Source organism: Diospyros lotus, chromosome 1 (assembly GCF_014633365.1).
Source record: "Diospyros lotus cultivar Yz01 chromosome 1, ASM1463336v1, whole genome shotgun sequence".
Lineage (NCBI taxonomy): Eukaryota > Viridiplantae > Streptophyta > Magnoliopsida > Ericales > Ebenaceae > Diospyros > Diospyros lotus.
The window spans coordinates 26,482,598-26,499,993 of record NC_068338.1 but is presented as its reverse complement, the minus strand read 5'-3'; the positions used below and the strand labels follow the sequence as shown (position 1 = coordinate 26,499,993).

The 17,396-nt window shown below is 39.7% G+C and overlaps 1 protein-coding gene across 3 annotated transcripts in view; it reads left to right on the top strand.

Annotated features, from left to right (window-relative positions):
* The first annotated feature begins 691 nt into the window (after positions 1-691).
* Positions 692-17,396, top strand: part of LOC127789214 (histone deacetylase 9) — a 22,261-nt gene continuing 5,556 nt past the window's right edge. Inside the window, exons 1-10 of one of the 3 annotated variants that reach the window (XM_052318049.1) lie at positions 692-893; positions 1,707-1,763; positions 1,939-2,056; positions 8,695-8,769; positions 8,853-9,072; positions 9,760-9,823; positions 12,353-12,445; positions 12,548-12,656; positions 12,811-12,860; positions 12,936-13,026. In XM_052318049.1, the coding sequence (XP_052174009.1) occupies positions 2,032-2,056; positions 8,695-8,769; positions 8,853-9,072; positions 9,760-9,823; positions 12,353-12,445; positions 12,548-12,656; positions 12,811-12,860; positions 12,936-13,026 (727 nt within the window). In that variant the 5' untranslated portion in view covers positions 692-893; positions 1,707-1,763; positions 1,939-2,031. Of the gene's footprint in view, positions 894-1,706; positions 1,820-1,938; positions 2,057-8,694; positions 8,770-8,842; positions 9,073-9,759; positions 9,824-12,352; positions 12,446-12,547; positions 12,657-12,810; positions 12,861-12,935; positions 13,027-17,396 lie in introns of all 3 variants that reach the window. The other 2 variants (XM_052318040.1, XM_052318056.1) reach the window with 2 other exon arrangements.

The following is a 17,396-nucleotide window of genomic DNA, read 5'->3' as shown; positions in this document are numbered from 1 at the left end:
GTTGGGGTTTCCTTCGTCTTCTAGCTCCCTGGCGACGTAGGTGGCTCTTTCGTCTCCAAATTTGTCGTCAACGTACACAGCGACCGGAGGAGACACCAGAGAACATGAGGAAATGTCAGAGGAGATGCGCGCAAAATAGGGAACCTATCGACCGTCGTTCCTAACCAAGTGCGTCACACCTAGTTATTGTTCGTTCAAGCTTTTGGGTGTCGTTTTTGGTTTGAGCTCCTGTCGCAATCAATTAATATTTGGTCAGAAAAATGTTACACAAGAATAGAGAGATGTTGCAAGGGGAGAGAGAGGGAGAGATTACATGGTCGACATGTATGTAGCATTCAATTTGGGCATGAAAAAATAAGGGTTAGATTAATCATTTGCATTAAAGTTAAATTTCTCATTTTCAGCATAAATTGTCAAATCTATTGTTAGAATGATTATGCAAATAGCATTATTCTTGTTTTTATCAAATAATATTATTTCTTAATCCTAATACTGAATAATATTATTTTTATATGATTATTCAATATTGGATTAATTTAGAATAAGTAGAAGAAATAAATAAATAATCAAAATAAAATGTTTGGGAATGACCCAATTAAAATTTAATAAATTTTAGTTGATAAAGAGTACATAAATCCGTCTTTTGCCGGGGGGTGGGGGGACAACGTAATTGTAAGGATACGACGTCGGAGAGGGGGATCACCAAAAGAAACAGCCCATCTTCAGTTCATAGGCACTCACAAGTCACAACCGGGCCTAATAAGTGGAGACCTCTCTCTGGCGGCGGCATTGCAGCTTCCCGGCGCCCGCGAATTCTTGCCTCGACCTTCCGGTTCCCCTTTTTTTGGCCTCCCTGATGCGTTCCAAGGACCGGATCGCCTACTTCTACGACGGTAAACCTCAAACCCCTCATTTTTTTTTTGGTATTATCTATTCCTACGTCTATGCACATATATGCCTAGAAACACTCCCGCTTTTTCAGCTTCGACCTTTCACTTCTCTGGCTTACGGCTATAATTCTCCCAGAATTGGATTCATCTCGGGCGTACAATCGAAACCTAATAGTGCGCTTACTTTTACTTCTGAAATTGTTCCCCCCTTTGGAACGGGAAAACAAGAATTAACTCGGAAAACTTGTTTGGTGTACTGTACTGTCTGCCATAAATTATTTTCGTGGAGTTCTGAAAACCCTTGAGCCAAAAAAGAAGGGAAAACACATAGGAAAGGAAAATACGGAGGTTGAGGCTAAAATTTATTTATTTAGCTATTATTTGTTGCTTTAGGTTAGAAATGTCTTCTATTTTTGGCAGAGGGGTTTGATTATCGGTTAAAATTTTTTTTTTTTTTGCATACATATAAATCATTTCACTTGACTGGACTAATCCACGTTCCAAACGTAGGACTAGTTTAGGTACAGAAAACAGTTAGATGAATTCGCAAAAATCTTTTTCCATATAAGAATGAAGCTCTTATGAGATGGCTGGTATCTTTGGGCCCTCTGTTGTTTTTGTTGATGGAAAATATGTCATGGAAAGTGAAAATTCTGAAAATATGACCCAACAAAGCCTAACCTTGTTCAGATTATTGCCTTCTCTTAGCATGATTTGCACATGCACATGTGAATATGTATGCATATATGTGTCTTTGAATTTTAATTTGTTTGAAAGTGGATGTTTACTAACCACAAAGATGCCCCATATTGGCAGGGGATGTTGGAAACGTGTACTTTGGGCCTAACCACCCGATGAAGCCACATCGCCTTTGTATGACCCACCACCTTGTTCTATCCTACGAGCTTCATAATAAGATGGAAATTTATGTCAGTAATGCTGTAACATTCAGTGTTTGATTTTTTTTTTCCCCTAATGCACATGCTTGCAATCTGAAATTTATGGTATCTATAAATTTTGTTTCACTAATTATTGTCATCTGATGCAGAGGCCACACAAGGCTTATCCGGTTGAGCTGGCACAGTTTCATTCAGCTGATTACGTTGAGTTCTTGCATCGGATTACCCCAGACACTCAACACATGTTCTTGAATGATTTGGCCAGATGTATGAGTTACTTTGTTGATTTGATTGCTTTTATTTAACCCAAGCTCTTTCAAGGTTGTTCCATAAGTTAATCGATTTAAATTCCCTGATGATATTTGACATGGTTGTGTCAAGAATAGCATCTTATTTGTTCTGATGGATGGACTTCAAGCACTTGGTGAACTGTGAAGTTAAAAGTGTTTCAGAAGCTCATTGTCTGTAATGTTATTTGACATGGCTGTGTAAGGAATACCATATTTTAAGTTTTGACAGATTGTCTTCAAAAGGTTGGTCTGTCCGAACTTTCCAGAATTCGAAATAATGACTCCAACAAGTGAGAAATTTGGTCTGTGTAAATGTGTTACGATCCTCGCGTGGCAATGGTGAAATTCCCAACCTGGGTAGGATTGGATTAGTGGCTGCTCAATCAGAGCAGTCGCAGAAACGAATTTGAGAGGAAGGAAGAGAGAAAATAGAGAGAGAGAGAAGAACAATGGGGAGAAACAGAATTCAGTGATTTCTCATTTTATGCCATCCATAGCCAAATAACTGCTATAAGTAGGCTGCCCAAGGGCAGATTCCCAGCCCGGCCGTTGCAACCAACAGCCAGCTGGCCACGTGCACAGAATATTCCATTTGTCCACTATGCTAACAAGAAAATACTGAAATGAAAAGTTACAGCAACATAGCTAAATGCAAGAAAATAAATTCAGCAGTAATATAGGGTATAAGAGCTGGGACGCGTGACAATTCCTCCCCCGTTAGCCCTTTCTTGTCCTCAAGGAAGGCTGAGGAGGCTGGCGGACCTGGGAAACTACTGCAGCAACTACGGTAGGTATTCCCATGTGCTCTCTTCCTCTCCTGCGCCCTGCCATTTAACCAACACTTGTATGATAGGTGCCCCTTGCCTGTAGATGACTCGACAATCCAATATCACCTCCGGCTCCACTAATCTCCTTACCTCATTTGGTAGTTGTGGCAGCGAAGGACTCACCAGCTGCGATCCCGCTGACTTCTTCAATAGCGAAACATGGAAGACAGGGTGGATGCGTGATTCCTTTGGCAGTTTCAGTTGATAAGCTACCCGACCAACCCTGCCAATTATGGGAAATGGCCTGAAATACTTTGGGCTAAGCTTAGATACAGGTCCGGACGAAATGGATTTAAGATGAGGATATCGCAGCCTTAGAAAGACTTCCTCCCCCACTTCGAACTCTCGGTCACTTCTTCTGCGATCCGACATCTGTTTCATCCTATTTTGAGCGGATGCCAACTCTCTTTTTATCTGTTGCAATACCTTTTTCCTTTGCTACAGATAGTCTTCCACTTTAGCCACTGTTGAGTAATTTCCCACGGCCGGTGGTAAGAGTGGTAGGTACCCAAAAAGAGCCTCGAAGGGGGACATTTTGAGTGATGAGTGATGGTTAGAATTGTACCACCATTGGGCCATTGGCAACCACTTATGCCACTCTTTAGGGTGCAAGAAACTCATGCATCTTAGATAAGATTCCAAGCTTTGATTCACCCTCTCGGTTTGGCCATCCGTTTGAGGGTGATAAGCTGTGGACATGTTCAACCTCGTCCCCAAGGCTTTCATGAGTTCTTGCCATAGAATACTAGTAAACACTTTGTCTCGGTCAGAAATTATAACCTTCGGGACCCCATGAACCTTAACCACCTGGTCCAAGAAGACACGAGCCACATCTTGGGCTGTGAAAGGATGTGTCAGCCCTTAGAAGTATGCGAACTTGGTGAGCCTGTCAACCACTACCAAAATGCTTTCCCTTCCCTTGGACTTCGGCAGCCCTTCAATGAAGTCCATAGAAATGCTTTCCCAAGCTTGGTCCGGAATCGATAAAGGTTGCAGAAGCCCAGGATAAGCCACCGTCTCACTCTTGCACCGCTTGCACACCTCATAGGCCATGACAAATTTCTTCACCTCTGCCTTAAGACCTTGCCAATAAAACAACTGTTTTACCCTTAAGTAGGTGTTCTGCACCCCCGAGTGCCCTCCTAAAGTTGACTCATGAAGGGATCGTAGTATCCTCTCTTTGAGAGCATCATCATCTCCAACCACTATCCTCCCATGGTATCTCAGCACTCCTCCACCCAAACTATATCCATCTCCCTCCTGGCTGCCTGTAGCAACTCTTTCCAGTATCTGTTTAATCCTTGCATTCCCTTCGTAGCTATCACTAATTTCCTTGCACCACCCAGGAACTACTGTAGTAATAAGGGACACTTCCCCAACCTCATGACACCTAGACAAGGCATCGGTAGCCACATTTTCTTTCCCCCTTCGGTACTGGATCACATAATGCAGCCCCATAAGCTTGGACATCCCCTTCTTCTGTAGCTGAGTATGCAATTTTTGTTGTAGTAAGAACTTCAAACTCTCACGGTCGGTTTTAATTATAAACCTCCCTCCTTCGAAATAATGCTGCCATTTATCAACAGCCATTAACACAGCCAGGAACTCCTTCTCATAAATACTTAACCCCACATGCCTTGGTCCCAGTGCATGGCTGAGAAAGGCCAGCTGTCTCCCATCTTGCATCAACACTGCCCCAATGCCGGTTTCACATGCATCTGTCTCCAATACAAAAGGTTTACCAAAATCTGGTAACCCCAAAGTAGGCACTCTACTCACCGCCTCCTTTACCCTTTCAAAGGCCATGTCAGCCTCTTCACCCCACTTAAACCCTTCCTTCTTCAAGAGTACAGTTAATGGCTTGCTCATGACCCCATATCCCTTGACAAATCTGCGGTAGTAACCTGTGAGGCCCAAGAATCCCCTTAAAGCTCTGACTGATTTGGGTTTTGGCCAATTTAACATTGCCTCTATCTTGCTTTGATCGGTGCTAACCCCATTTTCCGATATCACATGCCCCAGGTACTCTACTTGGCTTTGATTAAAAGCACATTTAGACTTCTTGATATAGAGCTGATTGGCAAAGGTGGTTTTAAGGTGTTTTAGGTGAGTTTCAAAAGAGGGGCTATAGATAAGTATGTCATCGAAGAAAACTAATATAAATTTTCTTAGGTAAGGCTCAAAAATTCGGTTCATTAGTGATTGAAAGGGGGCAGGGGCATTAGTGAGCCCAAATGGCATCACTAAAAACTTAAAATGTCCATGATGGGTTCTAAAGGCTGTTTTAGGGGTGTGTTCGGGTTTCATCCTAATTTGATGATAACCCAAGCGAAGATCAAGCTTGGAGAAGAATTTGGATTGACTTAGCTCATCCAAGAGATCTTCCACCAAAGGTATAGGGAATTTGTCTTTGATAGTTATGGCGTTAAGTTGGCGGTAATCCACACAAAAGCGTCATGAACCATCTTTTTTCCTCACCAATAAAACCGGAGAAACAAAGGGGCTATGGTTGGGTTTAATAATAGACTGTTGCAACATTTCCCTAACCATAGTTTCTATAACAGATTTTTGAATGGGTGGGTATCTGTAGGATCTCACATTAACAGGCTCCGAGTTGGGTTTAAGATGGATAGCATGGTCAAACTCTCGATTGGGGGGCAGGCCTTTTGGTTCTTGGAATAGATCATTAAACTCAATCAGCAATTTATCAAGTAAGGCAGTGTTTTGTACCTGTTTCTCAGGGGTGTCCAGAGCCTTGATGTTGAAATAGGCTTCTCCTGGCTTAGCACTGCCCGACTCCTCTTCTATTGACACAATCGAAAACAATTGCGTTAACCTTCCCCATTTGTTCTTAAATACCTTGTGGAGCCTTTTTCCAATTATCATCTTGCATACCCCTGCTTCCCTTCCTCCTGAGAGAATCAGTCTCCTCCCTCCTTTTTCAAAGGAGACTTCCATCCTATTAAAATCGAAATTAATAGGACTAACTTCTTTCATCCAATCTACGCCCAAAACGACATCACATCCCCCTAAGCCCAACAGCCTCAAGTCAGCCTCAAATGGTTCCCCCTGCATCTCCCAGCAGAACCCTCGGCATGTTGACTTACTTATTACCCTGCTTTTGTTGGCCACAGTTACACTCAGTGGTAGTGTACTGGCCAATTTGCACTTAAGCTTTCCCACCATTCCTTCGTCAAGGAAGCTATGAGTGCTTCCACTATCAATTAGGATCATTAAGCTGCAATCATTCACCTTCCCTTCAACCTTAATTATTTTATTGTTAGGGACTCCCTTGAGTGCATGTATGGAAATCTCTCCATCGTGCTCCCCTTCACACTCTTCTTCAGCAGCTTCTTCGTCTCCTTCATGAATCCTTTCCTCATCACCTTCTAACAACAAAATTTGTCTCTTACATTGGTGTCCAAGGAAATACTTGTCCCCACACCTATAGCACAACCCCGACAGTCTCCTTTGATCGCCCAATCGACCACCATATGATGGAAATCCTCCTCCAGCCACATTCCTTGTTCCAGCATTCTCCCTAGCTACTTTTTCTAGTGGGGTTCCTATTTCCCGGAGGAAACGTTCCCGATCCCATGCTTCTCTGTTGTTGTTTCTGCTTCTTCACTAGAGCTTCAACCACCATCTCCTGTAGCTGCACGCTTTCTAACGCCTGCTCGACCGTTCTGGGCTTCAATACTTTCACCATAGGTCTCAGTTTATCATTCAATCCACTTAAATAACTGGACACAAAATAAGCTTTAGATAGGTGAGGGTTATGGTGGATCATAAGGGATTTAAGCTCCTTAAACCGTTTTTGATAGGATTCGACACTCCCAACCTGCTTCAGCTTATTAAACTCTTCTACCACATCCACCATATTTCTTTCCCCAAAGCGTTCATTCAATCTTTCTGCAAATTCTTCCCAAGTGTGAATCCTTCCCATTCCCACACATCCCTGATACCATACGTCCACCACCTCGTTAAAGTAGGCTGACGCCAACGTGATCCTCTGCCTCTCAGGTATATTATACCATTCGAATACTCTCTCACACCTCTTGATCCACCATCTGGGATTGGCTCCCTCGAAGGTTGGTATCTCCATTCGGGGCATAGGAAACCCAGGTGGTTGGTGATGAACTTGGTCATATCTCCTTCTCCTCACTGATCCTTCCATTTCCTCTTCAGGGTCCATCTCATTTTCCCAGTGGTTGCTTCCTTGGTTCATTATGTGGTCCCCAGAATGGGTTCAGTTCTTCCCCTGGGAGGGAAATCAGGCGAGAGCCTTACTGCATGCTGTCCGGTGAACATCAACATAAATCGTTGCATCTGGGCTCCCAACTCATCCCGCACTCTCGCAATGGAACCATCCAGCCTGTGTTCCATTCCTTCCATAGAACTCTCGACCATACGGTCCAATGCTACGATTGCTTCGTGCTCCCTCGTAGCTCCCAACTCCAATTGATCGACCCGATTGTGGAAATCGACCAATGACGAGCTGACCTGCTGCAGCTGCGTCTACAATCCTTTCATCCTAGTTCCATCCGCCATTGGTTCAATGTTTTCAGCTAAGAATCGGTGCTCTAATACCAAGTTGTCACAATCCTCATGTGGCAATGGTGAAATTCCCAACCCAAGTAGGATTGGATTAGTGGCTGCTCAATCAGAGCAGTCGCAGAAACGAATTTGAGAGGAAGGAAGAGAGAAAATAGAGAGAGAGCGAAGAACGATAGGGAGAAATAGAATTCAGTGATTTCTCATTTTGTGCCATCCATAGCCAAATAACTGACTATAAGTAGGCTGCCCAAGGGCAGATTCCCAGCCCGGCCGTTGCAACCAACAGCCAGCTGGCCATGTGCACAGAATATTCCATTTGTCCACTATGCTAACAAGAAAATACTGAAATGAAAAGTTACAGCAACATAGCTAAATGCAAGAAAATAAATTCGGCAATAATATAGGGTATAAGAGCTGGGACGCGTGACAAAATGTAACTACTAAGTTTCCTTAACTTATTTTATGTAATCGAAACTCATATATGATAAGAAGTTGGAAGTTCACTAGAACCTTTTGTATATATTATTTCCTTGAAATGGAATTTAAAACATGGCCAAGAGAAGAAGACTGGAAGTCCACAGAAGTGCTTCCTCTATGGTCTTTATGTACTTCTCTACTTTTGGCTTTTACTCCATTTGATTTTCTTCTTCTTCCAAGTTCACTAATGGATTTTCTTTTCTTTTTTTTTTTCATTTTGCCTATTTATCAACAGTTTTTCATTGGTGAATTTGTGGATCAAATAATAACTACTATTTTAGGTGGTCCAAGAGTTGTTGTGCAATTGATTTTCCTTCACTTGCCTTGGCATTCATGTTAATAACATTTTCTGATTTATTTAATAGATCATCTCTATCCTCTTTCATTAATGAAAAGGAGTTACATTAGAGAAATTAAGGGTCTGTTTAGTTGTAGAAAACGTTTTCTATTTTCCAACTTCAATTTTCTATTGAATGATTGATATTATAAAATAGAAAAATCAATTTTTTAATTTTTCAACTTTATACTATGAATTAGAAAACATTGTTTTTGATGTTTTCTAAATTTTTAAAAAAATGAATGCTGTGGCTTTTTGAAACATAAAATGTTAGGACATGCTTAGTTGTATAATTAGAGGTGAAAACTACAAAATGTTTCCTAAAGCTGAATGGGGCCTAAAATTCTTGTTTTTCATTTCAGCTTGATACTTCAGTAGTCTTCTTATCTATTCTGTTTGTACCTTTTTTCTTTTCAGATAATCTTGGAGAAGATTGCCCTGTTTTTGACAACCTGTTTGAATTCTGTCAAATTTACGCTGGTGGCACAATAGGTAAGTTAAACTCAAATAATAATAGTGGTTCAAACTTGTAATCCATCTACTTTACCTCAGCTATGGTTTAAAGTGTCTGGCAGATGCTGCGCGAAGGTTGAACAATCAGCTATGTGACATTGCCATAAATTGGGCTGGTGGATTACATCATGCCAAGAAGTGTGAGGCATCTGGATTTTGTTACATCAATGACCTTGTTTTGGGGATTTTAGAGCTTCTAAAGTATCATGCTCGAGTTCTGTACATTGATATAGATGTTCACCATGGTGATGGTGTCGAAGAAGCATTTTATTTTACAGACAGGTTGGTGACCTTTCTTCTCTTTTCTTTTGTTTTCTTAAGATCACAAACTCTGTTTAGAAAGGGAGAATAAAGTTGTTGAAGATTTCAAACTTAATAGATCATGACAAAATTGTCAAAATTGCTGACTATTAAGCAACTGGAAAAAAAATGCAATTATTGTGTTACACAGTAAATTTGACACATTATTGCATCTTCAAATGAAACTATAACAGAAAATGCATTACTTACAATTGGCAAATTGGGCCTGGGGATGATCACTCATAATAGTGATTATTTTGTGTGCTGGCCACCACTACTAACTCTTATTTATCAATAATAATAATAATAAGGAAGTACTTAGTCTTTGAAATCCTTACACCTTCACGCGTGGCATCATTTGTGAGTTAACCATGACTATTGAATTAATAAGTCCATGGATAGCTTTTTCCCTTTTTGTTGCTTAGATAATTCTGAACTTCCAATCATTAAGTATGTGCATGTAGGTTCATTTAGCAAAATCAAATAATATATGTTTTTCACAAAGATTGCATTATAATTATAAGTCTGTTATCTTATTTTTCTTTTACCTTGAGAATGTTTCTCTCCAGAAGGGAATTCTTTCTCAAAATGGTTAATTGTAAATTGACTTCAAAGATACTCCACCCATCCTTTAGAACTCAAATGATTTTGGTTAATTTCAAATGGCAGGGTGATGACTGTTAGTTTTCACAAGTACGGAGATTTGTTCTTCCCTGGAACTGGTGATGTTAAGGTACTTTCAGTCTTCCAGTTTTTGTTATCATTTAGCATCCACATGGTATCATTATTCAATTTTATGAGTAAATCTACTGATGCATTTTACTTATAAGATGCAAGAGTTAGTGAGTACCGAGTGCAGAGCAACTTTGGTTTCAAGGAACATTTTCTGAAGGAGGAGAAGAATTTAAAAATCATATGCACCTCTAAGAGGAGAAGAGGTGGGAGTGGGACTCAGTTACTAGGCGGCCATAAATTTAAAAATGAATCCCTTCGAAAATAGTTTAGGACATATACATGTTAAAAAAGAAATGTTGGAAGGTGGTTTGTGCTGGTTGGAGTTTTTGTGAGTGAGGAGGTGAACAACCGTTATTGTGTCCATGGTGCAATTTTGGCTTTATTGATGTTTCAAGAGGAGCCTTTAGGTCCATATTAGCAACCTTTTTGGGTTTGCAGTTGACAACAATGCTTTGGTAGTAGACCTTTTCTTTTTCTGTGTGCATGTGTGTTTTGCTTTTATTTTTTGAGAAAAACAATGCTTTGGAGAGAAATTATTTTCGTGAGAGTAGTGGTGAAACTGCATTAGAGTATCTTTTAGGCATACTTTTCTGTTTGAAGGGCGGATAACTTGGTAATTTTTGTTTTTGTGATAAGATAAAGTATACTGTATTGGACTTGGGTAGTGGAGGAAATGATTGACGTCCAGGCATGTTAGGTTGATGTTAAGTCCCATTAGTTACACGTTGGAGGCTTTAAAAGTTTGTTTTGTAGGAAAGATGTTTGGGTTTTCAGAGCCATCCCTTTTATTCTCCTTTTTTGGGTATGAAGTGTGACTGCCAGCTCATAGCAACTAATACTTAGGATGATATCATAAGTCACAATTGTGCATAGGTGTCATCCTTGCTGCCTTTTTATCTGTTAATGCTGTCATGTATGTGGGAAGATGCCAAACAAGTCAATCATCCTCTTGGTCATTGTAGAGTAGTAAAGGACGTGTGAGGCGTGATCTCGTTGTTGTTTTGGTATGTGAGTAGGTTTTTCCAGCAGTGCAGTTTAGATTCCTTCACTTTATTGTTAATGGGGTTTACTAAGAGGATGAATAGGCATTGGTAATTAGCTTTATGCTTGATGTGATTGACTTGGGTTTCATGTCACCACCAATCTTTTGATGAGGTGAAGGTTACTTTCCATAGAAATTGAAGAGTGCCATCTAAGTCATTTCTGCTGGTTGTTTCATGGATTGTTAACCTGATTGTTGGGCATTATTGGAAATGTATTAGCACTATGCATGAATTGATGAATTTTGTGTGCGTGCGCATTTATACTATACCTGTATACTCTACATCTCTTCCTTCACTTATTCAAGGTAAAAGGACAGAGAGGGAGAAGAGGGGGGTGAATTCCCAAGTAGTTTCGACTTAGACATGTTCCGTCCTATATGTTAACCATTTTTTTGTTTGTTGACCTGGAGCATTTGTGTCGCAAAGCTTTTATATATTTAATGACATGTTAATTTGAGTTTCTAGTTTTCATTTGTGATTGTTGGAGTACTGCCCTTTCTTGACATGGTACTTATATTTAGTTTTAAATATTATCTGTAGATTTGGTCCTAGGAATGATGCCATATTGTTTTACTTCGAGGAGGCTTGGATGTCATTTTTACATCCCAAGCACTAAGATAACATATAGAACATTCCAATGAATATGTTATAGAAAGTCCTAAGCACTGGAATAACCTACAGAACATACCAATGGATATGTTATAGAAAAGTTTTCTCAAGTATTCTTGTTTACATTGAATAATATTTTTATATTGGATACAACAATCTCTGTATTTAGGTGTATGATGTAGTAAAAATTCACATCTTTGATTATATGAAAAAAAGTTGAGTTTCTCCTCTTCTTCTTCTTCTTAAATCTTTCTTTATTTTTGCTGTCCCACATCAATCTGAAGTGGACATTTTTAAATTAAATTCAGAAGAATGATTTACCATTAATCTTTCCAGCTAGAATGCTAGATGAGTTTAAGGAGGTTTGCCCGATCTCAATACGTATTACTAGTTTCTCTGCTTGTGCTTGGTGGATGTCGTGACCTTTTATTTAGCCTCACTTGCAGCAACCCATCAACCTTGTCTTCCAGATTAAATCTTGAGGGCCTCCGTGTAGCAAAGTGGGAAATAGTGATGCTTTCTGTTTAGCTGCCATTATGTTGCAATAGATTAGATACAAAATCAATCAAAAAAGAAACAAATAACTGATAAGTCTTTGCAGTGTCAACTCTCTCTCTCTCTCTCACACAATTATTTATAAAACTAAATAGGTATAACATTCTTGCACATCTTAATCAAAGAAATTGTGAGGCGGAATTTGTACTTCTCTTGTTATTTATTCGTACTTCTCTTGTTATATCAATCTGATATTGATAAAAATTGTCCTTTGATAGGGAGAGTAATTGTCCTAAAGTCTTCTTTTCATTAGACTCCTTTACATAGTTTTTTTTCTAATAAAAATTGAGAGCGATGTTCATGGTTCTACTGTCTTGTAGGCAATAGGAGAGAGAGAAGGGAAATTTCATGCCATAAATGTCCCACTCAAAGATGGAATAGATGATCCTAGCTTTACTCGGCTTTTCAAGACGGTAACCCATTTTAAGTGCACAAATTGAGAACTGCTATTTCTTTGTTTATGTTTTGATAGCATTGCTCGTTAACTTTCTTCTTGCAATCTGTCCATTATGTAGATTATTGCCAAGGTTGTTGAAACATATTTGCCGGGAGTGATAGTTCTACAATGTGGTGCGGATTCGCTTGCTGGTGATCGCTTGGGCTGCTTCAACCTCTCCATTGATGGTGCTAATCTTCCTGTAATTGACATGCTTCATTCCTCCTCTTCCCCCCTCCTAAACTTCTAAATAAGTAGCATTTTTTTCCCCCAAAGAAGTGGTGCTTAGCTAATATGCAATTACTATGATGCTTGGCATTATTCTTGTGATAATTCTTGCAGGACATGCTGAATGTGTCAGGTTTGTCAAGAAATTCAATTTGCCTCTACTGGTAGGTATATGATATGAACTATTCTTCATGAGGTTCAGAACCATGCCCCAAGTCATTCATGCACGGATTTTGCAGGTAACTGGAGGTGGGGGATACACAAAAGAGAATGTTGCTAGATGTTGGACTGTTGAAACCGGAGTTCTTCTAGATACAGAGCTTCCCAATCGTATGCTATCTGAGTCTCTATGTAGTATTTTCTTGCTTTTTGCTATAATATGCAGACAATATGGGTTCTTCTGATAATTAACTTTTTGGTTGCCATTAGGGAATGCCATCATGATTTTAACACCGCCTGTTGAATTTTAGGAAAATTATGTTATTTGTGTATCATGCAAGAATGACCACGTTAATATTTGTAGTTTTCTTTTCATTTATTTGCCGCATTGGCTATGCTGTTATTCCATGAGAGACTGAATTTTCTCTATTTTGTCCACAATTCACATATACTTGAGTTGCACCTTGTTTCCAGAGCTAAAAAGATGAAGAAAGAATAAAAAAGTAAATTTGTATTTCTTGATAAATTCCGATATACTTCTGAGTTTGCGGTGGAGCTTCTATTCTGATTCTCTGATTGCCTTGGTTGTTAAGAGTTATTAATTTTATGTTATGGATGGAATGATTCCTTTGGCATAAATGGAGGTCATGCATTAAGTGCCATATCTCTATTCAAATATTCTGTGTTAGCAGTGGTGTCCCAGATAGTTTTTTTCACAGCTCTAGAGGTTTGAGACAAGGAGACTCTCTCTCTATGGTTTATGGAGGTGTACAGTTGATTGATCTTTAGAGCTGAGAGCCTGGGCTAGATTAGCTGTTATGAGGTGGGGACATAGCTATTTATTAACATTAGGGCATCCTACCTTCTTTCTATTGACAACACAATCATTTTTTTTTGTGCTTGTGGACAGGGATTTGAGGTTTCTTAGGAGTATTTTGTTGTGCTTTTATGCGGTGTCTGGTTTATAGATTATCCCCAAGAGTGCGATCATTCTTATGGGTGTAGTCAATAATAGCAAAGTCCCCCAGATACAACATGGGATCATTGACAATATATTTGGTCTCCTGCTTGGCTGCACTTATAACCACTGTTATATCCTTTGTACTAGATTAGGATTTTCTGTTGGCGGATATATTTTGTATGCCTGCATGTGTATGTTTCTTTACTGTTTTATGGTTAGAATGTGTATTCTTCTTGAAGGCATGTTTCGAGAAGGGTGGATGATTGGATTAGTTATTTGTTATTTTCGGTTAGTCGGGCAGTCAGTTAGACTATTGTAACTCATGTCCCTATGGCCTATAAATAGGGATCGTGAGCGTAGGTAGGGAGTGATTATTCCGAGAAGGTTTTCTGTTTCTATCTTGTGGGTTGGGATTGATTGAGTGGCTGAGAGTAAGGTTGCGGACAAGCTTTGTAATCTTGGGGAATCCAGGTAGCTTTCAGGGTATATGGGCTGAGTGTGGTTTCGGGTATTCATTGTAATCATCCTAAAGTTTACATCAAGATAGTGGATTGCAAGGAGAAAACATCAGTTTGGACGTAGGTCTCATATTTTGGGACTGAATCAAGATAAATCTCATTATTCTTACTGTTTTCTTTTATTCTTGTTTACTTCTTTTATCGCTTGTGTTCTTGGAGGTGGTGAGTGATTTCTATGTGTCATTGGGATGAGAAAACTAGAGGGATTGTTGTGTTCTTACTCTTAACAACGTGGTATCAGAGCCAAGAAGTTCTCTATGGTGATCAAGTTTTTCAAGAAACTCAAGAAATCAGAATCAACTCCATAAATCGATATGACACCAATTGCCTCAAGATATGATATCGACAAATTCGATGGAACAAACGATTTTGGCTTGTGGAGGATTAAGATGGAAGCTCTTCTCTGCAATCAAGGATTAGAGGGAGCTTTGGACCAAGAAGATAAGACAGAAGCCCTGACAATTGGGAAAGAAGTACCGATGATGTCTAAAGAGCAGAAAAAGACTCAGAAGGAAATCAACAAGAAAGCCTACAACATGCTGATTCTAAGCCTAAGAGACAAAGTGCTTAGAGAAGTCTCGAAGTGGAAGACAACGGCAGAAATCTAGAAGAAGCTTAAAGACCTATACCTCAAGAAGACCTTTTCCAGTCGTCTATACTTAAAGGCCAAGGCCAGGTTCTTTAATTTTAAAATGCAGGAACCCCAAAAATTGCACACATAGATGAATTTAATAAATTGTGCCTAGACTTAGAAAATATAGGAGTGAAATATGAAGATGAGGACAAAGTTTTAGTACTTCTATATTCACTGCCTAAGTCTTATGAGAATTTTGTAGACATTCTTCAACATGGCAGAGATAAGCTTACGTTAGAAGATGTCATAAGTGCATTAAATTCCAAAGAAATGAGGTTTAAGATGAATGACAAATCTTCTCTTGGGGATGCCTTAATAGTTAGGTCAAGAAGCTCTAAAAGGGACCAGAAGAATAGGGGAAAATCCAGGTCGAAATCTAGGACAAGGAAGGGTTCTATTAAGTGCTATTACTGTCAACGAGGTCACATTAAGCGGCTTTGTCCAGAGAGAAAGAAGGACTTAGCCGAGAAGGATAATTCAGGAGGAGGGGTAAATTTTTGGGATTTAGGGTTATGATAGTTTCGAATCCTTAATTGTTAGTGAAAGTGTAGAAAGCCAAGAGTGGGTCCTGGACTCAGGCTGCTCCTTTCACATGACCCCAAAGAAACATTGGTTACAAAATTTTAAGGAAATCAATGGAGGAAAGGTCTTACTTGGCAATGACCATGAATGCAAAGTTAAAGGGGTAGGAGATGTTAGGTTAAAGCTTCACGATGGCTCTCTTAGAACCCTCACATCAGTAAGATATGTCCCTGAATTAAAGAGAAATCTGATTTCCCTTGGTGAATTGGATAGGAATGGCCTTAAGTTTAAGGGTGAGGGTGGAGCTGTCCAGATATCAAAATGATCTCTAATATGTATGAGGTCTTTTTTAAAGAATGGCATTTATCTCCTGCAGGCCACCACATTATGTGGTGAAGCTGCAGCAGTTAGTATTAACCCTAAGTCCAAGGCAAGTTTGTGGCATTTAAAAATGTCACACATCAGTGAGCAAGGGCTCAAGGAACTTGCAAATCAGGGTATCTTGGATTTAGGGTAGTCCTTAGAATTAAGCAAGTGTGAATCTTGCATTTTTGGGAAGGCAGTTAAGGTTAAATTCAATAAAACAACAATTCACTCATCAAAAGCACCCCTAGATTATATACATTCGGACTTATGGGGTCCAACTCAGTCATTAACCCATGGGGGCTCTTGTTACTTCATATCAATAATAGATGATTATTTAAGAATGCTGTGGGTATATGTCCTAAAATCTAAAGATAATACCTTTGAAACGTTTAGGATATGAAAAAGTATGGTAGAAAATCAAAAGGGAAGATCAATTAAGGTTATAAGAACAGATAACGGGTTGGATTTTTGCAATAGGGAGTTTAAACAAATTTGTAAGGATGGTGGGATCATTAGGCACCTTACAGCTCCTGGAAATCCCAAGCAAAATGGGGTGGTCGAGAGGATGAATAGAACCCTCTTGGAAAGGGTAAGATGCATGCTTTTCCATGCACAATTACCCAAGTCGTTTTGGGGAGAGATTGTTGCAACAACCACTCATGTTCTTAACAGGACACCCTCCAAAGCCATAAACCTCCAAACCCCTTTTGAAAGATGGATAGGACATAAACCAAGGCTAGACCATCTTAGAGTGTTCGGATGCTTAGCCTATGCTCATGTGAAGCAAGGCAAATTAGAGTTTAGGGCCAAGAAATGCTTGTTTATAGGTTATTCATCTGGTGTTAAAGGCTACAAATTATGAAACTTAGAACCAGAAGAACCGAGAACCTTAATCACTAGAGATGTGACATTTGATGAGAAGTCTACCATAAAATTAGGAAATAATGAATCTTAGCTTGATCAGGAAGAAAATAGAGAGGTTCTTCAAGTGGAGATCACCGAAATTAGCCCTAATTTACCTCAAGATGCTCCTGGAACTGAGCATAATTTACCTGAACCTGAACAAGTAGATGACCTTGACCAGGACCATGAATCTTCCCAAATTGAAGGGAAAGATGGTGATAGTGATGTAGATTCCAGCCTAGGGGATCATCTTAATCCTGATAGGTATAGTGTGGCAAGGGACTGGCAGCCTAGAACCTATAGGCCACCCCAAAAGTATGGTTACTCAGACCTAGTGGCATATGCCTTTACTAGTGTAGCAAAAGTTATAGGAGAGGAACCCCTTACCTATGAAGAGGCAATGGCCTCAAAAGGATGTTGACAAGTGGCAGACAGCCATGAGGTTAGAGATTGCATCCCTCAAGAAAAACCATATATGGGAATTGGTTGAAAGAGCAAAAGGGCAGCGAGTGGTAGGCTGCAAATGGCTGTACAAAATTAAAGAGGGAGCAGGAGATAATACTAAGCCTACGTATAAGGCAAGACTGGTTGCTAGAGGCTTTACCCAAGTGCCGGGTATTGATTTCAATGAGGTGTT